Source organism: Sparus aurata, chromosome 12 (assembly GCF_900880675.1).
Source record: "Sparus aurata chromosome 12, fSpaAur1.1, whole genome shotgun sequence".
In the NCBI taxonomy this organism is placed as follows: domain Eukaryota; kingdom Metazoa; phylum Chordata; class Actinopteri; order Spariformes; family Sparidae; genus Sparus; species Sparus aurata.
In genome coordinates, this window is record NC_044198.1 from 18717939 (window position 1) to 18743798 (window position 25860).

General features: G+C 41.9%; 2 protein-coding genes across 6 annotated transcripts; one reads left to right on the forward strand and one right to left on the reverse strand.

Annotated features, from left to right (window-relative positions):
* Positions 1–509: 509 nt before the first annotated feature.
* On the reverse strand, positions 510–15336 carry fam78ab (family with sequence similarity 78 member Ab). 4 transcript variants are annotated; one of them, XM_030435926.1, is made up of 3 exons: positions 15104–15336; positions 13544–13847; positions 510–5986 (listed from the first exon to the last, which is right to left on the reverse strand). In XM_030435926.1, the coding sequence occupies exons 2-3, from the start codon at positions 13804–13806 to the stop codon at positions 5461–5463; spliced, it is 789 nt and encodes a 262-aa protein (XP_030291786.1). In that variant the 5' UTR covers positions 13807–13847; positions 15104–15336; the 3' UTR covers positions 510–5460. The 4 variants fall into 4 exon arrangements, with proteins under 4 accessions (XP_030291786.1, XP_030291785.1, XP_030291784.1 ...); XM_030435925.1 differs by having other exon boundaries at positions 15139–15335; XM_030435924.1 differs by having other exon boundaries at positions 14738–15335.
* A 1350-nt stretch (positions 15337–16686) lies between these two features.
* LOC115592791 (inactive phospholipid phosphatase 7-like) lies at positions 16687–24301 on the forward strand. 2 transcript variants are annotated; one of them, XM_030435922.1, is made up of 3 exons: positions 16687–16889; positions 17015–17805; positions 22821–24301. In XM_030435922.1, the coding sequence occupies exons 2-3, from the start codon at positions 17286–17288 to the stop codon at positions 23207–23209; spliced, it is 909 nt and encodes a 302-aa protein (XP_030291782.1). In that variant the 5' UTR covers positions 16687–16889; positions 17015–17285; the 3' UTR covers positions 23210–24301. The 2 variants fall into 2 exon arrangements, with proteins under 2 accessions (XP_030291782.1, XP_030291781.1); XM_030435921.1 differs by having other exon boundaries at positions 16687–17805.
* Positions 24302–25860: the final 1559 nt, after the last annotated feature.

Sequence of the window (25860 nt, forward strand, 5' to 3'; positions counted from 1 at the left end):
CCAATAACTGGTATTGTTTCTCACTTACTTTAACATCACAGGGCGTTTTTCAACATTTTCGTTATTTGTCAGGGAGTGAAGCACGCATCTTGATCATATGATGTCATAATTGGGTGGCTGGTATCTATGAGTGAGTACAAAAGGCGACTGTTGGGCCTTGGCGGAGGTATGCACTCTACTGGGTCTACCAGACAGCGAAGCAAACTCATTGTTGTTGTCAGTTTGAAGTTTAAACTCAGACCAGCAAAGTGGGAAATCGATAAGAACACTTAATTTCTATAGAGAAATATATTGGCAGTATGAGTTTATATAATGGTGTACCAAGCCTTTCAAAATAAGATGAAAAGATCAACTGCCAAGACATATTTAAAATTAAGAATTTCAAATGACAATATGAACTTTTAATGCAAAGTGCTACTTAATTTTGCACATAAAAACAGATATCTAATAATGCAAAAACTGTATTTGGATGTCACTGTAAGCTCAGAAGAGAATGAAAGACAACAAACAATATTTGCACATTTTATTCATTCATGAAAAAGACCTTTTTATATATATATTTTTTCCAGGGGTTGCTTCCCCCCGGTGTTGTGCATTTTCACAGTTTTAAATATTTTGCCAGAACTGACCCATTTTCAAGTATTGGTGTAAAAGTCAAAGCCGAACAAAAGAAAACACACACTGCTTTAACTGTTCTCAGTGCTGTATTTCCAAACGAACCAAAACGAAAAATGAGAAACACATAGTTGCTCGTTTTATACCTCATGTGCTACATTTAGGGGTTGTTTTTTAACCATGGGGCGATGTTACGTATCTTGTATTTATAGTTTTTGAAGTAAGGAGGATAGCGAGATGATTTTTTTTTTTCTTTCTCATGGAATAAAACCAAATGTAAAAGCCAGGAAATGAAGGCAGGTGGTCCTCAGTGTGCACTTGATTTATTGGTTTTAAATAAGGGGGATGATGATTCACTGACGGAGGGGGTTGAATAACAACATAAAGATCTGAAGCAAAGGTAGCAGCCCTCAGAAGAACTGTAATGGTGTGGGTTTAGGAAAGGAGGCTCTCATTCACTTGGCACAGCCCTACGAGCAGAAAACACGACAGTGAAGAGTCTTCCACATTGCTACATTTATGCATTGTAATGTTTCCCCGGAAATACAAATACGCTACATCAATTTAATGATAAAAAAAAAAAAAACAATCGAAAACAGGCCTTTGTCACTCACAATGTCCTACTGCATAGTTTTGGCTTTTGTCCAATTTTGGCACCGTTTGCCTTCCGTACAGCAAATAAACAATGTGCGATTTTGTTTTTTTTCGTGGCTTTGAGTTAAGGAAGCACGTAAAGCATCAGTCGAGTTCTTCTGTTGTGCGAACACGAAATACACATCACCAACACATCTTGGAACAAATTCAGACACACACACAGAAAACAATTAGTGCCCTTTTCCTACAATAAAACATGAAAATGCTGCTGATGGTTGTTGACAGGCGCCCTCTCAGTGGGCCACAATACTTCAATTTCTCTAGTTCAACAAACAGAAAAAGACACATACATCACACACTGTTCGCTCGCAAACAGGTGTGTTTTGTGCATATGGCTTTGTTAGCATGTGCATGTGTTGTCGGACGGTCCACGTGCAGGGCTGATAAATGAGTTCACACTCCCAATGTGACACCGCTTTGACAATCAGATACCACACCAGGCCTGCTCCTTTCCCCTCAGGGTGTTTGTGTGTGTGTGTTTGCGAGGGCAAGCGCTGTCCCTGTTTTTATGACAAGGACGTTACATTCCCTGCACTGTGTGTGTGTGTCTGTGTGTGTGTGTGTTTGTGTGTGTGTGTACGAGAGAGACAGTGGAGGGAGAGTAAAAATCATGACTAAACGACAGCAAGAAGCACATGACTGAAGGTCCTCATCCCGTCCAAATCCCTCAAATGGGATTTAACACAGGCTCGCACGAACACACACACAGTGAGAGCCACTTTGCATGTCGAGGTTTAATTACATTATGCGTAGTCCAGCTTGAGTACTATCCACAGTGTCATTGCAAGACGGTCCGCAATGCAAACAGGTTAAAGGTCACTGACTTCATAATATTTCTCTCAGATGCCTTGCCGTTGACATCCAAGTTGTGCTTTGCAAATGTCAAACGTTATTTCGAGCTGGCTTCAACGTCTAAACAGATCTAATTTATAATAGATAAATAGATCCCCCACCGCCACTTGACTGTCTACAAATACATTTTAGGACTCCACACACACACACACACTTTGACCCTGACCTTCGCCATGTGACATCACGTAAAGCTCACCCCTGATTGAAGCTAGCCTTCGCGTTGCACAGCGCAACTCGGCACAGTTCAAGTCCATCTAGGGCATGTAAGTGTGTCACCGCAGATCTAATTATGACAGCAGTCCCCCAATAGCCTTTCTAACTTCTCCCTCTCCAGCTCCCTTCGCTGCCAACGCCCCCCCACGACCTAGCCTGGAGCAGAGGCTATCGCTTGTTTAGGCTACACTTGAACCAAGCCGAGCAGGAGAGTCTAATGGAGTTACGATGTGAACAAAGCAGTTAAAAGCCAGTGGCATGATGTTTGAGATCTCCAACTTTAGCTCCTGGTAAAAGAAATATTTAGATAATTTGGGATTGCTTGAGTATGATGAGAAGATTGATTTCACACTCATATCTATGGACTAAATATGAAGCTAGCCATGAGACAGTGAGCTAATTTAAGCTAAAGAGTGAGCTAATCACTGGACATGCCTCCTATAAAGCCACAATTGGTCCTTTCTAGACATTAGTTATTAACTTTTTAGCTTGAAGTGCTCGTAGGCATTTTTTCAGACCAAAGCTAGCTCTTTCCACTCTCTTCCAGTCTTGCTAAGCTAACTGCTGGCTTTAGCTTCATATTTGGCACACAGACATGACAGTGGCATCAACCTTCTTTCTCATCTGATTCTCATTACAAAAAGTCAAGGCTAAATGTACAAAATACTTCTACTCTTTACTCGCTTGTTCTCTGAGAGTTAGCTTAGAAGATTGACATCACTTTCGTATACGTACATGCTAAATACGAAGCTAGCCAGTTAAAGCTAAACTTTGCCATGGCTAATCACTGGAAATGCCTCCTGTAAAGCCACAATTTGTCCTTTCTAGACATTAGTTATTAGCTTTTTAGCTTTAGAGGTACTAGTAGGCATATTTTCTTTCTCCTCTCTTCCAGTCTTGCTAAGCTAACTGCTCTCTGTCTGTGGCTTCATATTTAGCACGGACATTAAAATTGGTGTCAATCTTCTTGTCTTCACTTCTCCACTTTATAATGGTAGAATAAACAAAATATCTGATAAAACACAAACAAATGTGTCCTGAACCAAGTGTGATGGATGAAAGTGTTTTGTTCAGTCGATATAGAGGATAGTGAGATAGTGAGCAGCAGCTTACTGATCTTTGTGGAATACATGAGCCGATCAGACTTGCATGCAAATTATTTCTTTGGTTGGAGCAAAAAAACACAGGGACTCGGTGGGCACGGTGGACTTGCAAGGTGTTTGTAACATCTGAAAGCGAATAACTGGCCATTGACGGGACGAACTCTGACGGAGCTCACTAGCAGGAGCAACTTCTTTGACTCACATGTTGGCCTCCTGATTTCAGCCTTTCATTCTGCTTTTACAAAGAGTTTCCAGAGGGCATCAACTCATCCAACATTTGTATCGAACTGTCCGGCGCTGCTTGTTTATGCGTGTCTGTGTCGTTCACTGGCTTGGCGGTGAAGCAAAAGGCAGGCAAGCCCCCACATTTCTGCAGCGAAAGAGCTACAACTGGCAAGGCAGAGAAGTGGGTCATCTATATGCCAACCGAGCAGTCAGGATCAAACTTGCATGCCTCCTGCTCTGCTTTTCAGCCTCGACAAGAGATTAAAAAAAAAAAACGAGAGAGAAAGAAGCGGGGGGGAGGAGAACACTGGTTTAGATGAAGGAGATGAACACAGAAAGAGAAAAGGGGTGTTGTTGCCTCAGAGGAACTATTGCAAACACAATGTTTAAGAGAGGATCCCCGCTGTTTTAAATTCTCAATTTATTACAAGCTTTTTACGCCCCTGTGTGTGACTGCTTATTAATCACAGTATCGATCGTTCAGTGCGAGCTAACACCGAGCGAGAAAATGAGTAGGCCACACAGGATGGCTGAAAAAAAGAGAACGGGAAGGAAGTGAAAAACGGGGCCCTGAGATGGAGTGATACAAGGGAAAAAAAAACACGTTTTCCGAAGGCGAGAGCTACAAACGGAATAAAGTGAATGAAAGGAGGTGAGCTGAGGAGCGCTTCTGACGGCTTTTTGCTGAAGTCGTTATTGCACGTTGCTGCGTTGAGTGTTATTGACGGGGGTCGACTTCGCTGTTGTTCTCTGTTCATCTCCCCTGTTGCATAATGCACTTGAAACACAACCAGTGAGCTCGGTTGTGTAACTATGTCTACACATAATGCTGGTTTGTGCTCGTGAGACAATGCACTCGTCAGGTAAATGCAACAGAAAACATAAAAGTCTTCTCTTCTCCTTCTTCTTCTTCTTCTTCTTCTTCTTCTTCTTCTTCTTCTTCTTCTTCTTCTTCTTCTTCTTCTTCTTCTTCTTCTGTGGTGTCGTTTTCCTGTCCTAAACCCACACACGCCAGCACCAACAGTCTGGAAGAGTCGGGGGAACAAAATGAGCAAAATACTGCATTGCACTTAGTTTAAGGCTAAAAAGTTTGCAGTGGAAAGCGATGTAAACTTAAGGCAGCATGGATTGAATGTCTCGCATGTTTTTTTTTTAAAAAGTACTAAAATCTATGTGTGTCACCCGATGCAGTTCGACGACGACAACAACAAACAAAATTGAATGCACTCTCTCCCAGCCCATAAATAAAAACACAACTGGTATTCATACACAGAGGTGTGTGCATGTCCATGTATGTAGCACGTGCGCAGACATGGTCATGTAAATACTTCAAAATCAACCCACACTCACAAACCCAGTAACACTCGGCCCGGACAGCCAAAAATAGAAAATAAAAAATAAAAAAAAAAACACAGAAATTCATCTAGTTTTTGCAATGACTTCGTTTAGCACAGTGCGATCCGACCCAGTTTTGAAGGTAGAATGGTTGCAGTTTGTTCGCTCCAGTTTTTAAAAATGTGTTCGAGCCCCCAACTTCAAAGCAACAGCTGGTCTTTTTTTTTTTTCTCTCTCAGAGCTGGTTTCATTGTCTCTGCTTGTTTTTTTGTTTTTTTTAACCCTCTGTCAGTCTTTTTTTAAAACATAAGAGAGAAGAATATAGAGGCAAACGAAAAAAAAAAAAAAGGAGGGGAAGGGTTAAAGCAGTGAGAGCTGGTGACGAGCAGGAACGAAAGAAAAGAGAAGAAATAAGAGATGATACTGTTTAGGTATCCAAGGCCAGTCTGGTCAGTGAAACAGGTCAGTATTTAGGTGGTATGACCACCACGGGGTCGCCACTCTTTGGCCGCCACATCAGCACCTGGGCATCGTTGGCGTTGGGCTTGACCATGGCGTTAGAGGGGATGGGCTCATTCTTGCCCAGGATCTGGGGCTGTTCCTGGGCAAGGGGCTCGTTCAGAACGGCCCTTTGTCCCAAAGGCTTCTCTGGGTCCACTCGGATGTGAAGCCGCATCCTCCAGCGGATCGTCTGCAGGACGAGTGTCTCTGAGGTGGCCTGGTTGATCGCCACCAGCCACGTCGTAAAGCTCTGGTCGCGGTGGATGCTGCTAAGCTGAGGCACGTTGCTGTCGCTGACCGGCACACCCCAGGTCACGCTGGGGTAGAAATTGTCATTCATACTAACGGTGAACTTGCTGTCCTTCTTGGTGGGGCCGACGACGGTGCAGGTCTCCGTGGTGTTGCCGTACCACGGGTAGTTCACCCCGTCTGAGTCGCTGATGGCCTGAATCTTGCCATCACGCAGGTCGGGGAGCTCCCAACTCGACCTGGAAAAGGAGTCACAGATTAGGATTTACTCAGAAATGGAGATCGTAGACATTCAAAGGCTGTTGGCATTAAATGACAGCGGCAGATTATTAAAGTTAAGTCTTTCAGTCATAGTTGCGCTCATCATTTCTATTTGTTATGGTGACACGACAACAATGAAGCCAGTTTTTTATCACACCACTCCCTTTGGAGGCAAAACTGGAAGTGAGCATATTTGAAGTAAGTGTGTGTGTGTGTGTGTGTGTGTGTGTGTGTGTGTGTGGCTGCACAGGCAGGAAAACTCCTGCATGCACAAGTACAGTGAGCCAAAGCTGAACCAGGAAGTTGTCTGTAAACTGAGGTGAATGTTTGATACCGTTTGCCTTTGTTTTCTCCTTTAAAGGTTTTGGTCTTGGCCTGTCCGATTTCAATTACTGAAAAAACAGAATGATCTTTTAAGTTCCAAACCAAAAGATCCCTCATATAAAAAGCTCTAAGGTCTAATCCTTCCTGTATAAATAGCTGAGAATTAGCATCTCAATGGTGTGACTGCCTGTATATCTAACAACACAGGACAGTTAGACGGAGCCGACTCAAAACCTCACAGTTGGATTTTTCCACCAATTTTCAAGCCGCCGAGGGAAAATACAATACAACAATAAAATATTGTGACACACACAGCAGGCGACACAGCACGACTTAAGTGACCTGCTACCTCTGGTCTGTCCGACCATCGATTTTCTGCCCACAGCAGGAAAAAGATTACCTTTCGCTCCCTGAAGTAGAGGATCAGCAGGACAGAGACGCTAACAGTGTGATCACCAGCCACCCGACTTACTGCACTGCACTACTCGGCCTGGCCTCACATTGTGATTTATGTATTCACCCAGGGGGTGAGATTAGCATGTCGGGCATGATAATAGCCTGGCCATTCTGTGTGTGTGTGTGTATGTGTGTGTGTGTGTGTGTGTGTGTGTGTGCATATATTTCTACATTTCTGTTCTGAAAAAAAAAAAATCACATAAACCTCTCAACTGGTGCCTCCAAAACAATTTGCAGCAATTTTTCAATGTTGCCATGAACTTAGGCTAATACTCCAATACTCAATATATTCCAACAGTGAATATCGGCACCAGGTTTCTCAGTGTACAACTTCTCTAATTTATTATTCATGGGCACATAAATCTACCAGCTTTTCAGCCATAAACTCAATATGGCCTCACAAGCACACAAGCGGCTGCGCCTGAGGAACTTCGAACGTGAGTGGGGAAAGCGCTGCAGAGATACGCCTCACTTCCTGTTTGTGTCTTCACTGCCTGCTTTGTCACAACCAAATGATCTGCAATAACTGGTGAGAGTTTGTAACAGAACTGCAGGGATGGTAGAAACAATTGACTCAATAAAGAGACTACTCGACTGTGACTCCTGAGCATGTCAGTTATTGTAAATGTTGGATGGTGATTCACAACCCAGGGGGAAGTCTGCTTCTCCAGTTTCAAGGGCACAGTGTGTGTTTAAAGACTGTGGATCAGGTCAAAAAACATTTAATTATGCTTTGACTTAAAGGGATATTCCTGTGTAAGTTTAATCCATGGTCTAACACACCGTGAAACTGTGTTACACTTCCTCTCGAGAGATCAAGTTAGCAGACCTCTAATTTACGGAGTTTTATCAACCTCAGAAACGACCACACGACAACAATACACTGCAGTAAATGGATCCAAATATAAACCGCCACCAAAAAGCCACAAATAACGCTCAGAACAGCACCAAACTTCAGCAACAGTATAAATAGGGTCTCAGCACATAGTCCGGGGCATCTAACCTCCGCTAGCTTAGCTGGATTTCTACTGAAAAGCTGACAAAATTTACCACTCTTCTGCAGCAGCTTCCTGTTGACAGGAAGTCCCGACGACTCGATTACTGTTCAAACTGTTAAGCTAAATGGATGAATGGTAAATTGCCTATAGCCTCGACTAGCTGAGATAGCTAACATTAATATCAAGAGACATTTTACCAGTTGAGCTTAAATGTTTGGATACATGTTAATGTGGTAGCCTATACAAGTACGATTAAAACGATTTCAAGCAGTTTGTACTGTTTGTCCAAAATTACTGCATACATAAAAAGCTAGCCTAAGCTATCTAGCTAACATTAGAAGAAATTTAAACATTTACAGTTAACTAAAAAAAAAAATGGTAAAAGTAATGGCTACATTTCGATGCAATAAAGAAACAGTGGAAACATATAAGTAGTATTAAAATAGCTCAAAGTAGCTGAAAAACACAGGGGCCTAGCTGAAAGGTAAACAGTTGAATTAGTTAGCTAAAAGCAATGGATAACAGTTGAAAAGATCAGCTGAGAGTAATGAATACATATCTCAAAGCTAGATGATTAATGGTGAGATGGCTGACAGTAACTGCATTGATAAGTATCTGATTAACAACTGTGAAAAAGTGACAAACAGTTGAAAGTCGTGGATAAACAGTTGGAACATTCTGGTGATAGCGACGAATGCAAACTTGCCAAAACCATCCACTGTTAATATAGTTTATAGTTTCATTTGAACACCACCAGTGGTGTTGATGAAGCGACTGAAGAGAAGCTGCTGTAGTAGTTTCCTGTGCGCAAAACCAGCGACAATCAGCCCTTTTTACGACGCCTCACTCTCAAAAGCTCTTTAGCAAACGCTTGACTGAACAATAAAAAGGGGCCACATTAAATTAATCCAAAAGATATCTGCTTTTTAAATTACCATTATAATTATTATCATTTGATCTCTGAAATAGAAATATCCCCAGCTGAATCTGACCAGACTACATTAGTGATACATAAAACGTTTCTAGGGTTATCTTAGTTATATTAGTCTGCAAACAGCTTCACTGAGATTTTGTGTCCCTACTAGGCGCAGCTGAAAAAGCCCACTTCCTGTTCCTGCCACTTTGACTCACTCATTTCACTCATTCATTTGCATTTGGCGGGAAAAATGGTTTTGAGTTAGAAAAACTCGAGAAGCCATTCTCTCCGTCACAGATGGTGGAAATTGGATGAACTGTAAGAATCGAGGTGAAGCCAATGCTATCAATTAACCAATTATAGCATGATTAAGCCTCACAGCCTGCATGTGTATGACTACCACACTGCTCCTTAAAGAATCTTGGCAGAAACCTTTGTGTCATTCCTTTAAAAACGGTGCCGTAAGAAAACTTTTACAACATACAAACATTCATTTCTTCTTTAGTTTCACTTCCACGACACTTCTTATTTTAGCACCTTTACAACACACGTTGGTAAGTGTACCAGTGCGCTCGTGTGTGTGCTTGCCCGTTTATAAATACAGAACACACATCCTGAACAAACCTACAAAACCTCACTGAAGCCATTCTAAAAGACGGTGACAACAAACAGGTGGAGAGGGACGATGAATGTGTCCAGAATCCCAAGCACATCATCCACAGCCAACAGAGAGATCATCCCCATTACCGTCCTCGGCTGTTCTGTCCAATTACAGCACGCCGGAGCTTTATTGCCATCAAAGAAACTACTTAGTATGAGAATATGAGCAGTGAGAGCAGACTCATCTCCTGCATCCTAAGACTGACTTAAAAAATGAGCGTCAAGAGTAGGTCGTCATTTTGAGACTTTAATATCAGAATAAGACGTTTTATAAAGTCCTTTTCTTTTAAAATCCACGAGTGACCGGGGTCAAACAACACTGCTGGGTGCATACCAACACCCCTATATATAGTGCTCTATATGTGTGTGTATCAGTTACATCCATGTTGGTTAGATCGCGCTTGTGATCACTGTTCAGTCCTACTCTATGAAAGTGTCTTCAACAAAAACTATGGTCTGCTATAACAATGTCTCCATTCAAAAGCAGACTAAAAACCTCCTTTTGCATAAGTTCTGTGTCATGCTGGAAGCCTGTTAGTGGACTCAATTTCTAAACTAACATTGGCTACTGTTGCTCTCTGTTAGCTGGCCGGAGAGAAGCGCTGCAGACCGTGCATGAAGTCACATGCTTTGGACCTAATATGCTTTTTCATTTTTCCCTTACTTCAGTGTTTTATTTAGGTTTTTGTGCATGTAAAAGGTCTTTAAAAGTCAACGGGAGAAAAGGTCAATGGAAGCTCCTCTCTCCCACAAAAAACACTGCTCCCGAAACGCCTCATCAGCAGTCCCGCCGCTGATTCCGTGACTTTGTGACATCACGCTACGTCACCATGTCACACATTTGCATGATTTAATGTCAAACAGCTCGTTTGGAAAATAAGAATACATTCAGTACAGCTGCTCTGTTGTTCGTAGCGATGCTGGCTCGGGCGTGTGTGAGCTGACCAATCAGAGAAGACTGGGTACTCAGGAGGGAGGCCTCAGATCTTTGCGTATTTGCTTTTTATCTTTAAACACATTAAGTCTCTGTGATAAATACAACATTATTGTTTGACAAGGTGGTTTTTCTGTTTCACATTATCGTATTCTGACTTAATTTCTGAAAAAGTTATCACTTAATATTGAATTTGTCGGCTTGAATTTGGCCACAGATGATTTCTTTAGAACTATATCATGAGTGAAAGAGGAGATTAGCTTTGCTCTTTAATAGCCGACGGCAATTAACCCACAAAACCTGTCCGTTATGGCAGCTTTTTATGTTTTAAGAATAAAAGTCCTTTTCAATTCACACTACCTTGCATCCTGTTGGACGGCTGTTTGGGCAGGTTTTAAATGATTTCTTTCACAACTTGAAAAATAAGAGAAGAAAGGCATACAATTGATTATCTGTTCATTCCTCTACTGTGAGCTCAGGCGAAGCCCCACCACAATGGCAATTAGCCTCCAATGTTATGCTTTGTGCTTCAAAATGTGAGGCTATTCTGCTATTTTTTTTTTTTTGCTCATATTATGTTTAAAAATTGGATGTTTTCGAATGCGCTTGACAAAAGAGTCAGATGAGAGAGTAAATATCTGCAAAACAACAGTGTAGCTCGGGAAGAAAGAGGCAATTACTGTAAACTGAAAAACAGTTTATAAAAGGCATTCATCATACTGGACTTTTAGAGAGTGACTGGAGGATCTCTCACTCATACACACACACACACACACACGTAGCCTATTCAGGGCCATACTGGGCTGGGTGTGTGTGTTGGGGAGGGGACTGTGACTCTAATCTTGGACACGCAGCGCTCAAACATCCTAAGCTGCAATATCTCACAGATAAAGCATATTCTGGGTCTAGTCAGCTTGTGGTTTCCCACTACAGGATATAAGAAGAATGCTGCTTGTCTAACAAGTGCACCAATATCACCCGCACACAGTCACTGAACACACTGCAAAAGAAACAAGAAAGAAGAGTGACAGAGAATAAGAAGGAGACGCTTTAACAACCGCTGTGCGTGTCAGGAGCATAGTTTTCTTAAAGCTGGATTTGCCCACATTTGTCTCGTTTATAACTGGTGGCGCAAAATAACTGTGTATTGACAAGCGGAGGGATCTGAAAGGTTACTGCAATTATTTTCCATCACAATCTCCCGCTCTCATATCTGTCAGGTTCTGAAGTGCTTTGTAGCCTGCAGGCATGCAGACACAAGCCCACATACTGTAGATGGCTGAGCTGCTGATTGAATACTGAAGTGCACTTACAGGCACGTCCATTTATTTGACTTGTTTATAAATAACACCACCTTAATTTCCTGGATACGAATGTTAAAGGAGACATATTATGCAAAATGATAATGATTGGTCAGCTCACACACGCCTGAGCCAGCGCCGCTAACAACAAAAATGCAGCTTTGCTAAATCAGTTCTGACGTGCCAAACTAGCTGCCAGGCACAAATCATGCAAATGCGTGACATGGTGACACGTGTGATGTCACAAAGTCACAGAATTAAGGGCTCACAGTGTTTTCTGTGGTAGAGAGGAGTTTCTGTTGGCGCAGACTTTGTGCTTTTTACCTTTTGAGATATTTTACATGCACAAGAAACTATTTAATACAGTGATGGAGAATAAAAAAATGAAAAAGCACAACAGGTTTCCATTAACTAAATATTTTGTTTGCAGGGCACAGACGGATGCTGGGCAATGCAGATACAGACCAGTTTCACTACCCAAAAATATTTCCACTTTAGAATAATTTTGGCATTACTTGGAATGGAAAAACAGGAAGATTAACAGAAGCATAATTCATCTGAAATTAAGCTTCTCTCTCTGACTTCTGTTTCTCTCCTCGTTGTAAAGGTTCAGTATCAAGTGCATCATGTGCTTGAGACGTGTTTCTTTTCCTTAAAAGGTCAATTTAACACTTAAATTTCCTCCAGTGATGTCATCTAGTGAATGAGTGGTAGGCTCCAGGTTTTATAAAGCAGTGCCCTGCTCTAGCGTTGCACTCCTGTAACACGGTTGCACCAAACCAAAACCAAAGATAACGTGTTTTTCATCTCATGCATTCTTCTTCCTTTTCAAAACCTGGCGCCCACGTTAGCCACAATGTAGCGTAGCTGCTAAGTGACATCACTCGTGGCAAGTTTTCAGTTTACATGCAGCTTCCTCTGGAGCCACAAAAGGCTTTACGCAGCTTTTTTCACATATGCAGTAGAACTCCCCGAGACCTGTAAACACAGTTTTAAGTGTATAATAATTTAGAGTTACCCTTTAAAGGTGCAATATGTAAGAATTGGCCAACTGTTAAATTCATACCCCCAAAAAACAGGGGCAGCCTATCGCCAGAGGAACTACTCAGTGCTGCTAACTTTGTTCTGTTTATACATCCGTGACTGTGGCTACTGTTAGCTTGTTAGCTCAGTTAGATGTGCAGCTAGCCAGATTACTGGGGCGGTGTTGATGTTTAAACCGCTAGCACTGGAGCCTTTGGCTGCTGGGAGAAATGCCTCCAGGCCCAGAGCTAACTATTTAGCATTCTATACAGTAGACGTCTCTGCAACACAATACAATGCACTGTATACATTTGAATGTTTTAAACTAAAATCCCGACATATTGCCCCTTTAAGTCCAATCTGTTTTGAATGGTTCCTCTTCTAATATCAGGAACGGTTAATTGTAGAATTTGCTTGTCTTACATTTTCGAAACTTCAAGTTCTCTATTTTGGATGGCAGCACTTCTCCACTTCCCCAAAAGATGTCTTTAATAAGCTCATGATTAAGTTGTATGTAGAGGTCTTGTCATGTTCCAAAATACAACTAAACTATTAACTTATGTTAACTAGAGCTTGAACCATTAATCATGAATCCTTTAGTCAATCAATCAGCAACTATTTTAGATAATCTGCTCATAATTTCAGTCATTTTGCAAGAAAAATGATGAACAAATGCTCTTTGGTCACAGATTCCAGCTCCTCTTCGTCACATATGACAGTCAGCTGAACACTTTTGGGACTAAACAATGTTGGTGTTCAAAGTTCATAACATAAAGCACTTATATATATGTATTTCTCATTTATCCTTGGTGTACGTCTCAACCATGTGCTTCACACATGCTCAACACCTAACAGTTTCAGGTTACAGTTGATACACAAAGGCAGGAAACACATTAAGAAAAAAGAAAACCTTTGATACTCACATCCCTTTGTTTCCATACGTGTTGTAGAACTCCATGTGGTTACACGCTTGAATCCAGCCGATGGTCCACGTCTCCTTACTGGCGACTGGCGGCACCAGGACCCGGGCACAAGCTCGGAAGTGCGGTGTCCGGTAGCGCAGGACCACGCTGGATGACTCGTCGATGCTGGTGGGGTTGGGGTCAATGGAGCTGTTCACCTCCAGGACGACGATACTGTCTCGGAAACTCTTGGGCTTACACCTGATACTCTGGATGCAGCCCATTGCATTAAATTGCAACACAATCCACAACAGCGTCCAGAGTTCTGGGGGAGGAGGAGAGAGACGCATGGGAAAAAGAAGCAAGAAAAAGAAAATCACCACAGTTGGATCATGTTCTCAAAAAAGAAAGAAAAAGAAAAAGAAAAACCTCACCAGTTTAAAAACAACAAAAAAAGTTGTTCATTTATAGCAGTCTCATAAAAAGCCATGCATCTTTGATCCAAAACTGATTCAGAGAAGAAGAACCAGCTTTGGAGAGCGCATGCTTTCCGGTGCGTAAAACCTCCCCAAACAAGCGCAGGTGCTTTTTCTTTCAGCCGTGCACTGACGTTTTCATGCTGTCGGGTCACAAGTCAGTGCCTCCTAAATGCGCTTTATCACAACGGGACCTGACCCTGCAACAGTGCATCCCTTTGGAAAAGCCGCGCGTAAAAAAAAGGTTCAAGTTAACTCGCTAAATAATTCAACAAAAACTACTAACGTTACATCCCCTATTCTTCTTCCGTGTGATTCTTTATGTCATTAACAGATAATTCCCCCCCCCCCCCCCCCCGGGCTAAAGCTCCACGTCCAGCTGCTGTCAAGACTCATGATCAAAATGAAAAAAAAAAGACAAACAAACACAAATGTTGTGCTGGAGAGTGCGGGCGGACACGTAAATGACAAACGGCAGCTCAGAGGTGACGCTCACACCGTGTGAAGCAGCCCGGTGTCCATTTAATCCGCAGCCGCCTCAATGCTCTGACATAAAAAGTGTCATTTAGCGATTTATGAGCTTAATGCTGGACGTTTACACACACACACACTCACACACACACATGTGCGGATTAACGGCTCATGCGGTGCAATTGCGCGAATTTGGGTCTATTTTTAGCCGACAAAAACAACATGCACACCAAAAAAAAAAAAAAAAGAAAAGAGACAAGGAGTCTACCTATAAAACAATTTCACTGGGGAGTCTCCAGTGTCCTCAGCGGAGGGGCGAAATCCTGGAAGGGAAAAAAATTCAGAGTGGACGGCGGCTCGCACAGTTCTTCGGTCAGAGAGGTAATTCCGTTATCTCCTGCATGCACCGGCTCCCGTTATTTCTCCCCTCTTCGGAGCCGCAAATCATTTCCCCCCGTCCCGCAGAGAGAGAGAGAGAGCGAGGCAGCGGGGACTGTCTCAGTCGAGTTGGAGACGGAGCGCCGCAACATCCAGAGGACACCGCCGGGTCAACTTTAGCACCCATTTCACCGGATCCATTCTCGGATTTTTGTTTAAAAATAAATAAAAAAAAAAAATCAAAAATAAATATCACCACAGTGGAGGGGAGAGCTGCCAGCCGTCACATACTTCGACCGGGGCCGACAGTCCCGTCTGTCTGTGATGGGATGCACTTCTTCTTCAGCCTAGATTCCAGCACGGGCTGTCATTTCTCCGTGCTCGTCCCATCGCTGCCACGGCAGGTTCACCCCGCTGCGCATTGGTCTATCTGAGCCGCCTGGGAAGCAGCTTTATAAGCGTCTCTGAGACGACACTTCCGCTCCGAGGCGGGGCAGGCATGCCGGGAAATGTAGTGCAGGGCGATGTCCGCTGGACGTGAACGGGCTGATGTGAGACCTCCGTGGTGATGTCAAAGAGGATGTTTAGTGGTGTTTGGTACGTTGACCTTTTACACGCATGCGCAGTCAACAATCATAATAATAAGATTCAGTTTGGAGTTGTTTTTACTGAATATCACACTCCTTACAGGTTATAACTCAATAATCATATTAACATGTTCTTGTTTAACAATTCTTTTTTGTTTAGACTCACTAATATGTAATATTCAACTGTAATGTAGCTTTTAAAATACAACATAACATCAACATTCAATTCATACATTTTAGTGATAAGCAGCCTCATCAGGAATCACTTATCAATATCGATCATGTGTTGTTCCTATAGCTTTCATGTGGTGGGAAAGGAGGGTTTCAAAGGGTTTTTCTTTTTCTTTTTTTATCGATCGGTCATATTTTGAAGGTTATTCTCCACAAAACAACCAAAACACACTTATTCATTTATCTGTTTATTTATTTATGGACTCACTTCCTTTTGTATGACGTCATTCATAGTCTGAGTGTGTTGAGGAGGATATTTTGTGGTATCTGCGTGTTCAAGGACTAATATACTAAGAATAATTTACAATTACTATTGCTTATTGTTAAAGCCTGCCTGCTGGATCATATTCCTTACAGCCTACAGGCAACTAGGACATAAATTAATGACACTTTGACAAAGATAATATTGAGTTATAAGTTATTATCTAGAGACTTTACTCTGGGTGTTATTGTTGTAGTGATTTTAATGAATTATTATTGTTGTTGTTTAGTGACTATTGTCTTGTAACTGTTTTTCATTGGCTATAATTGTCATGTTGATTTTCTTAACAGAGAAAACAAATATTATGTTGGGATCATTTACCAATATTTAGTTTTGTTTAGACTCCTAAACTAAAACGTATCTTAATATTCAAGCAATCTAGCTTCAAAAATATTACATAACATCAACATTCCTGACAATAAAGTTTATTGTTATTTATTTTATAAAGGGCTTTTGGGGTAAACTATCTGTCAATATGTTCTATCAGATGTTGTTCTGTGGTGTCATGTGAAAGGGAGTTTATGTCAAAGGTCTTTGTGGTGATCAGTCTGTTGTATACTATACGCCACAAAACAACCAAATGATATGTATCTTATGTATCTGCTTTCTCGCTTCCTTTTATCATCATTCATTTTTATTCAGCAGCACTTTAAACACACCCTGTCTGTGTCTCTGTGCAGCTGACAACTTGACACCATGCGCGCTGTCTGTTTAAGCACCTTGGAGAACTCCGCTCCGCAGCGCAGCGCAGCGCAGATGTTGAATCGACACTGTGCGTAAATTACGTCGCATCCGGAAGAAGCACCAAATGCTGCACTGGCTGCTGCTGCTGCTGCCTTCTTGTCCTCACCCTTTGTTTATGAGACTGACTGACTGTTTCGCTGTTTACAGCTCCAGATCAGAGGTGTGATGGAGGCTGCAGGGCAGATTTAGAGCGATGCGATCCGTCCATCCTTCGCTTGGTAAGAAGACAACACCGCGTCTTGCGTTTCTCCACACTGAGCCTGTGTTTTTTCCTCAGCGCATCACCTGTTCGCTGTGTGTTTGTGGCGTAACGAGACGCTCGTGTTGTTATTGTATCTCCTAGCTGCAGATCTTGTTTCACTGGATTGGCCGAAGCACATGCCATTCAATACACTCTCCCAGCGTGCATGGGTCGAGGTATAAACAGCATGGCCAGCGCACATTCCAGTGGGTCTAAATATATCTATTAAGGCCACAGGAGGGGGAGGACGGCTGCTGGAGGGGGTTTATCCTGGGACATTTCACCGTCGTGGTGGACTCGCACCACTTGAATTATCTTCCGGAGATTGACAATCGGTTGTCGCACCCACAAAGGACTCGGCCCTATCCAAAACATGCCCTCCAGTTACAATGTGAGATCCAGGGCGCGGGAGAGGAACAGCGTCCTGAGCAGACCTGAGTTCATGTCACTGAACCATCAGCCCGTCCGAAGCAACGCCGGCGGCGGCGGCGGAGCGGGAGGAGGCAGCGCCGGCGGCAGCCCCTCGGAGAGCCGGGGCAGCGCAAGGAGACCGGGTCAAGTCAAGCACCAAACGAGCCAGCCGAGCGAGGAACCCGCCGACAACGGCAGCAAGGACAAGAGGGAGCCCGGCAAGATGCCAGAGGAGGACTGCATGCTGCTGAACCCTTCATTCAAGGGGATAGCCATAAACTCCCTCCTCGCCATTGACATCTGTCTGTCCAAGCGCATGGGGGTGTGCGCCTACACGTCGTCCCCCTGGGGAGGCTGTCGCTCCATGGTGACCCTGCTGGCGCTCACGGGCCACGGCATCACGTGGATCATTGGCACCATTGTGTGCCTCACGAGGAGTAACACGCTGGCCGGGCAAGAGGTCCTGGTCAACCTGCTGCTGGGTAAATGCCACACCACACTCAACCAACCAGCTGTTCAGTCATACCCAGAATGCACCAGGCAGGAGCAGCAGGCCATTAATGACCAGGGATGGAGTCAGTCAATTCACTTAAGTAGTATCTTTAAGTTATTTTACTTTTAATACTTTAAGTACATTTTCCTAAATAGACTAATGAACTTGTGCTTAAGTAACACTTCTTTAACTTGTAACAGAGTATTTATAGTCTTGTATAACTATTTGTATTAAGGATCGGAATACTTCCTTCAACGTTGCCAGTAGCTTAAACTTATAAATACTTAATAAAATGACCTATAAGATGGTACCAGACACTTTAATACACAGCTCGGCCCTTGTTTTACATTGTTTTGAGTGACACATTATACATTGTGTTGACTGACTGAACAACAGAGAAAAAGGCGGTGAATTCAGACTTCACTGGTAGAAATTTTCCTGACATCTCTTTAAAAATATCCACAAGTTTCACACTTACAAATGTTGAAACACAGTTTTGAACGGTGGTCACTGGCTTGGCAGCTTTCTCACTCACCCCCACCACCATCCTCTCCACTTCCTGATACGAAAGTGATGAGGTCATAAACAGGTAACGCAAGCGTGATATGACACGTATTGTGTAAATGTCAGTACGGTACGTAGCCTATGACCTGTGCAAATGTGGACGTATCTTTAATTCTTTTTGACTGGGCTGCATCAGAAGACAGTTTTCTTTAAATGGCCTCATTTGGGTGACTATTTACTAAATTAATTGCAAAGTTTGTTTAACTTTTTATGAAGTTTAGATTCGCTACGTATCCTACAGATGCTGCATTAATGGCAGGAACTTTTCAAATAATGGATGTACAAAAAAAAAGAGAAGATCCATTTAAAATAGTCTAATATAATAATAACAGCCTCATCAAAGAAAGCTTTATGAATCTTAATCATCATCTTCTCTTGAGCTTATGTTCAGCTGCTGTCGATATGAAGTCAGAGAGGTGTTGGTTTAACTTATTATTATGAGTTACACCTTACCAGTGTTTATTATAACAATACAGTACAATCTAATACAGCCTGCTCGTGCATTCTCAAACATTTCTACCATGAAGATCCCCTAAATATATAGTTTTATTTATGTTTTTGTGTTGTCAGCCCTGAACTGTTCATTTGTTTCTACTAATGTAAAAAAAAAAAAAATGTGTTAAGCAGTAGTGTTATATATATTTTATTTCAACATGTTTATGCAACAAAGAGCAGACTACAAGAGATCAATTTTTCATAGTGTGTGTGTGTGCGCGCGCAGGCAAAATGCACATGTGCAGTCTGGACCCAAACACAGATTATCGACCAGTAGAAAGTACAAATCTCCTGGCTGGAGCTACGCTGAGCTCTGATTGGAGGCCAGTAAATCTCTGGATTTGGGACACTGTTGTATTGTGCTGGGGACATTGTTCAGCTTGTTCATTATTTGCCGGTCCAGGATAATTTCTAGTCAGTTTAAGGTCTGTCAGGAGGAAATCTACAAAACACCCTGAACAGTGGGCGAGGTATTAATATTTAATACTCGCTGAAATTCTGTTTTGTTTTGTTTCAGTTGACAGGAAAGTAATCAGCCAGGACCGGGCTGTCAGGAGTGGTTTAATCTAGAACAGTGTCGTGAGCGTATGAACGGTGCAGGAATATTTCCTGTAAAGTGTTTTGAAAACATTTCTATCACGCACTGACTGGGGGCTGTCTGAAATACTGAGCAGACCTTGACGGTGCGGAGGATGTTCCCATCCTTATCGACTTCAGTGGAGTTCTGCTTCGGCGTTTTCTGTTTTTCTTCTTCTGTGTACTGTAGTTGCTCCATTGACCCAGTGACTCCATTTCTCAAAGAATCCATGTTTACCTCATGCCATGCAGAATTATTCAAACATTTGTTCAAATAGAAAGGTGCAAGCTGAAATGACAAGGCGCTGTTTGCACTAATTCACTGATTTATGCACGAGCGAGGCCCTAACAGAGAACTTTACCTACACTATAAGACCATGGTTTTTATTGAGGACTCAGTTCCCTTGTGCTCTTGGTTGAGAGTGAAATACCAGAACAGAATTACAACTTGAAAAAAACATCCAAAAGATCACATTTGAGTGTCAGCTTTATATATGTATTTAATTTTGATTAATGAGTTGATTTTTGATATAATGCTTTTAATGTATTTAACACCACTGGCCACATGTCTGTAGTTATGAAGTCACCTCCTAAAATGAGTCCAAAATAACGTTTTTAATTACAGAAGTGCACTAGTTCCACTGTAATATATCAGTCGTTGGAGCTGATAGCTCAGTATTTGGCATTATATTTCAAGGGGCTTTTGTTTGCCAAAGAATGCCGCAGTACAGCAATCACTGAAGCAGCTATCAATTAATCAACTTTTATTTCAGCTACATGGCTCACGTTGCCCCTGTTACTACAATATGTCCATTATTTCTCTTATCTTAAAAAGATATTTTAAAAGAGAAATATACCTACCAATCAGAGCACAACAGGGCGTCCATTCTACAGCCCTCTCTCGAATCAAGAAAAATGACCAGGCAGATAGCCAGTCGTTAGTTTAGGAAAATACAAAAAGATAGATTCCTGATTATGCTCCTGTTTTGCCGCTAAAGACACATATTTTTTCTCAGGAGTTGGTAGAGAACAAACAAAGCTAAAAAGTAGAGTGATTACACACACACACACACATACACAAACTCTGCATGAAAGCTAATGTTGCTCAGTGTCTGCTTGACGTGTAAATACACAGTCGACAGTATTCTCTCTTGTTGACGCTGGAAAGAGGAAACTCAGGAGAAGCAAGGTACACAATATTGTTCAGGTATTTGTACAATGGGCATTGTGGGATTTCCTCACAATGCAAGTTGATCTGCAACCAGCAGGACCAATTATCACACACCTGTTCCAAATCTCAGAGTTGGAGTTTCCACTCTCGTTATAGCAGTTTCTCCTTGAACGGCAAATCTGTGCGCAGCAGCACCCAGAATCTGACTCGCTGGATGGAGAGTGTTCGGCCTCTCAAAAACAGTTTTCGCGTGATCAATAACTGTCTGCCGGCTGACTGGGGGGGCTGACTTCCAACATGGTATGACACTGTGCCCACTGCAGTTGCGCTGTCAGTCCTGACAGCGTTTCACAGCCAAGCATGCTGTGAAACGGTCCGCAGGAAGAGCACCGCAGAACAAAGATCCTGACTGGGGAGAAAGACGGAGTCACACATTCGGCCAGCACAGCATTCTGTAGGAGGAAGTTGATGAGTTACAACAAATAAAAGCAATTTTTTGCGCAATTATCAACACGTTGCTGAAGAGTTGGGTCATGTGGTGTCTTGTCACTGTAACATTACTCAGCAGACGGACACAACAAACATGCTCGTCCTCACAGCTGATAATCTGATACATCATCTCCTGGCCCACCTTCTTCCTCCCGTCAGTACTTTTGAGACTGCCAGAAGGGGAAACCACCTCATGTCCTCACTCACATTTCTCTAGTTTCATTCACCTCCTGTCTTCTTCTCTTTTCTGTCTTCATAGCTTCCTTCAGCACTTAGACATTTTTTTTTTTGGTAAACGTGAATGTAACCCCACCTCACAACCCTGCCTTTAAGCAGCCGGTATTAAAATAATGGCCCCCATTAGGGACAGGGAGTGGGCCGCTGGAATTAGAAGTAGGGCAGTGTAACCAATATGTCAGAAAAACTGACAGTTACTTAGCCCGGCTGAGTGCATGTGAAGGTGGCAGACTTGAACAGAAGTTAAAGATGGCAATGTAGGGGATATTTTTGGGAGGGCTATGGAGCTATAATAGGCATCTGTAAATGTCTGGTATTTGGACTCAAAGCAAATGTTACCGGTATTGTATGCCTTATTGGTTATTCTTGGTCACTTGGGTGTCTGTTTACTTATGCGCTAAAGTCGTTGTCTGCTTTATTTGAAGACTAACAGATGAAACCGCACTTCCACTGAGACAGTTTGTTTTTAATGGGAACGCTGTCATTAAGGAACGTTCACAAATTAGGGGTCAGGACCGAAGGGTGGATATAAATATAAATAGGAGGCACAATATGATTGAACAGGTTATAAAGATTCTAATTGTTGCACAAAAATCAAGTTTCTACAGAGTTCAAGGAGATTTACTGGTCACATTATATCAACAGTGAAACACAGGGTTGCGTAACACAATGAAAGTCTGTAAGCTCCTTCATGCTACACAATCATAGAACACATCTTCAGCTGTTTAAATATAAACATAGTGCATTTTTTTAGTGCATACTTTAAACATCCATCCACTCTTGACTGCGTGTGAGCACCAAGCATCGATGACGTAAACACAGAGTCCACGTCTCCTCGTCCCGCTGTCGGCTCAAAACAGCTTGAACTGGGATGTTGCGTTGGAAACAGGTCTCTGTAAAGATGCTGGCATCCATTTGTCCATTTCCTGTTCCCATGAGCTTTCTTTTTTTCCCTATCTTTTGCTTTTTTCCTAATTAAATAGTGAACACTTCCCCCTCTTTGAGCCTCTAAAAATCCTTCAAATGAGATCTAAGGACGAACCATCAATCTTAGGTTGAACTTCCATCAGGGGTCACAAACAGACATTACCTTAATGACTTACTTGCCAAAACACTTTAATATAAAATGTAGTTACGGGCATGACTATACCAACAAGCCCCTAAAAATAATTCCAGTGTGTAACAATGCATTGTTCAATGGTGGAAAGCACATTCACAAAAAAATGTAGGCACAATTTTGAGGTTCTTCTAGCTATATCTTTTATTCCTTAACTCCACTACATTTATCTGATATCTGTTGTTATTCTGGCACCAGAGACTGCTGTCTAGTAATGTCAAATTTACACTCTGGGCAATCCCAATAAAAATGTTGACTTTAATAATTTAAGTCCACTTTGCTAATAAAACTTCTGTTAACTTCAATTGTATTGGTACCAGTTTTAAGTAAAGGACCTTGTCTTTCTCAATCACAGCCCTCCTTCTTGACGTCATGACTGTGGCTGGAGTCCAGAGACTGGTGAAGCGCAGGGGACCCTGGGAGATGACGCCAGGCTTCCTGGACTGCGTCGCCATGGACATCTACTCCTTCCCCGCCGCTCACGCCAGCCGCGCCGCTATGGTCTCCAAGTTCCTGCTGTCCCACCTGGTCCTGGCTGTGCCGCTCCGCATCCTGCTGGTGCTGTGGGCTTTCCTGGTGGGCATGTCCCGGGTGCTGCTGGGAAGACACCACCTGACTGACATGGTGTGTGGCTTCGCGCTGGGCCTGCTCCACTTCAGCTTGATGGAATCGGTGTGGCTCTCGTCAAGCACCTGTCAGACTCTTATTTCCATTAGCACGCTCAGCTGGAGCCCCTTTTTCTGAGCTTTTGATAGAAGACTCCGTCAGGCTTATTTGATACACTAACCTCGCAGCTTCAGGGCCTTGTGAAGGTATTTCTGCGAGAGTACGAAGTTCTTATCGCAGGGTTCGAGCGCGAAAGCATTCACATTTGGAATCAGGTGTTGGCTTGCATGTAACGCCCAAGACAGGCAGGTCACAAGACATTACAAGACCATGATAGTGCTAGTAAGTCAGATCTACTAACACACACACCTCCACTGCTTGTTGACTTGAATCATTTCAAGACAACTGCACACTGACGATGACTTGGTGAAAAATGTACATGTAGGATTAAGGTTTTTCATTTTTAAAACATTACACTCTACTTAGATTACTTTGTACATGACAGATTCTCTCTCGAATTTGTGTGCCTCTTTCCCTCTCCCTCCTTTCACTTCCTTCTTCTCTGTCACCTCTTCCTCTTTTCTCATTTCCTTTAAAAATATCTGTGTTTTTTAGTTTGGGGTTGAACACTGAATGGGGTTTGGTGTCAGGCTGTAATGTTGGATGTTACACTAAAATATATAAAAGTGATTGTATCTGTATTTATTTAACAAATACGAACTTACTTTGACGTCTCTGAATTGAATATTTCTCTTAAGGGGGTCAAATATAATTTCCTTCAGCGTGCCATTTATGCTGTAATGAGTTTGAATCTTTTGTTTTTATAGCAGATATTTCTCATCGGCTCTTTTATTTTCAGGCTGCTGCACTCTTCACATTAACAGATGTTTACGGTTTGCCAGTGATTTTGATTCAATGCCCTACAAAACAACTGAAGCGTGTGTGTGCCGTGTGTGTGTGTGTGTGTGGTGTGTGGTGTGAATGTTGGCATACAAAATAAAAAATATCCGTTTGAAATATAAATTTTTAACCAATTACACCTTTCTTTTCTGAATGTGTTTTTTATGGACCTTTAAATGAAACCTGCTGGGTTTTTTTTTTTTTTGGTTTGGTGTGTAAATACAGTTTTGTGTACATTGGTTTGCTTTGTTCTGTACAGGGATCTGTATACCATGTTTTTACTTTGTTTCTCCATCTCATGAATAAAACGAGGTGGGCTGTCAGTAAATATTGGACGCCTTTGTCTTTTTCTTGCCAATTATAGTCAAAAAGTGTTTATATCGATTTTTAGGATGAATAATAGTTGCTGGTCAACGAAGGGGCAAATGTGAATCGGATCACCTGTGTCAAAAAGATTTGTAAATATTTTAGAATGAAATGTGGGTGTGTTGCCGACCAGAATGTGTTGTCCAAAAATACAGTCGGACATGATTCGATGAATCATGTAGCAGCTGATCCTGGGAGGAAGCTTAACTCCCTGTTTATAAAGCGAAACAAATTGCTCCGATTGCTCCAATCATCACATGCAACTTGGTCAGCTAAAGAATAAATAAGTGTGGTTTGTTGAAACTTAAAGTGTAGACGATGAGACAGCTGTGACGTGGTCATTATACTATTTCCGGCAGCGTAACATTTTATCAAAAGAGTCATTTATGATGAGGCATTAAAGGCTCGAACCAGAATCCATTGGTTTTCTCTCACTTCTAAATGACTCAAACTCATTCTATATGTTTAAATTAGATTATATGAAGGTATCCTTCTTATAAGAATATATTTCTTATCCTGACATCAAAATGAGAACGAAATGTCTATTGCAGCCAGTGTTGTAAAAAGAAATACAATACCATAAGTCATACTTGAGTGAAAGAAAAGATATTCACCAATACAAATAGTACTTGAGTAAAAGTCTCATAGTATCTGATATTAAAAATAGTTACTGTAAGTATCAAGGATAATTTTCTGGCAATAAATGTACTTAATATCAAAGTAATGATAAACATACTAATGGCAATACACATACTTGGATATTAGAAGTACATTTCTGGCACAAAATCTACTTGACTATCAAAAGTGCAAGTAAATGTAAGTGATACATATATTTACATATATATACTGTATACTTTTTCATGTAATCAAAAAACTTTGCAGATTACACTCAAAAGTAGTGTAATCTAACTAGTGACTAAAGTGATCAAACAAAAGTAGCGGAGTAAAAAGTATAATAGTGGTGGAGTGGAAGCGTAAGGAAGCAGAAAATGGAAACACTCAAGTAAAGTACAAATACCTCAAAAGTACAGTACTTGATTAAATGTGTTTAGTTGTTCCAGCTGCAGTGCAACTACACTTTACTTCTTTTTCTGCTGTGCAGTATGCAGAGCACGGTTGTACTCAACACAACTCTCCGGTGGTTTGTCATCAACAGATTTCGGTATTTTTGGGGTCACATGTAGCTGCATTAGTATCATTTCAGACCACATTATTTACTTGTATGAGAGAGCAAACATTAATGTATTGATGCAGCAATGATTGTGACTCTCATTAAAGTGGCGTGTCTTCACAGGCTCTAGCTTCCTGTCGCAGTATCTGACAGGATATGCAGCGGTGTGTGCTGTGACACAGTTTAAACAGCAGGAACCGAAACTGCTTTTTAAAAAGAAAAAGATCTCTGTCACAAAGAGTCTGAGAGTTTACATTCTTATGTGTTACCTGGTAATGTGTGCATTGATTGATTGATTGATTGTTTTCGTAAAAAGTTTGCAAAAAACGCCTGGAGAGCATTTGGACCAAAT

Coding starts and splice junctions, on each gene's coding strand:
- fam78ab (XM_030435923.1), bottom strand. CDS start 13,872: ATGCGTCTCTCTCCTCCTCCCCCAGAACTCTGGACGCTGTTGTGGATT. Junction 5,987..13,543: donor ACGTATGGAAACAAAGGGAT/GTGAGTATCAAA, acceptor CTCCTTTTCCAG/GTCGAGTTGGGAGCTCCCCG.
- LOC115592791 (XM_030435921.1), top strand. CDS start 17,286: ATGCCCTCCAGTTACAATGTGAGATCCAGGGCGCGGGAGAGGAACAGC. Junction 17,806..22,820: donor CCTGGTCAACCTGCTGCTGG/GTAAATGCCACA, acceptor TCTCAATCACAG/CCCTCCTTCTTGACGTCATG.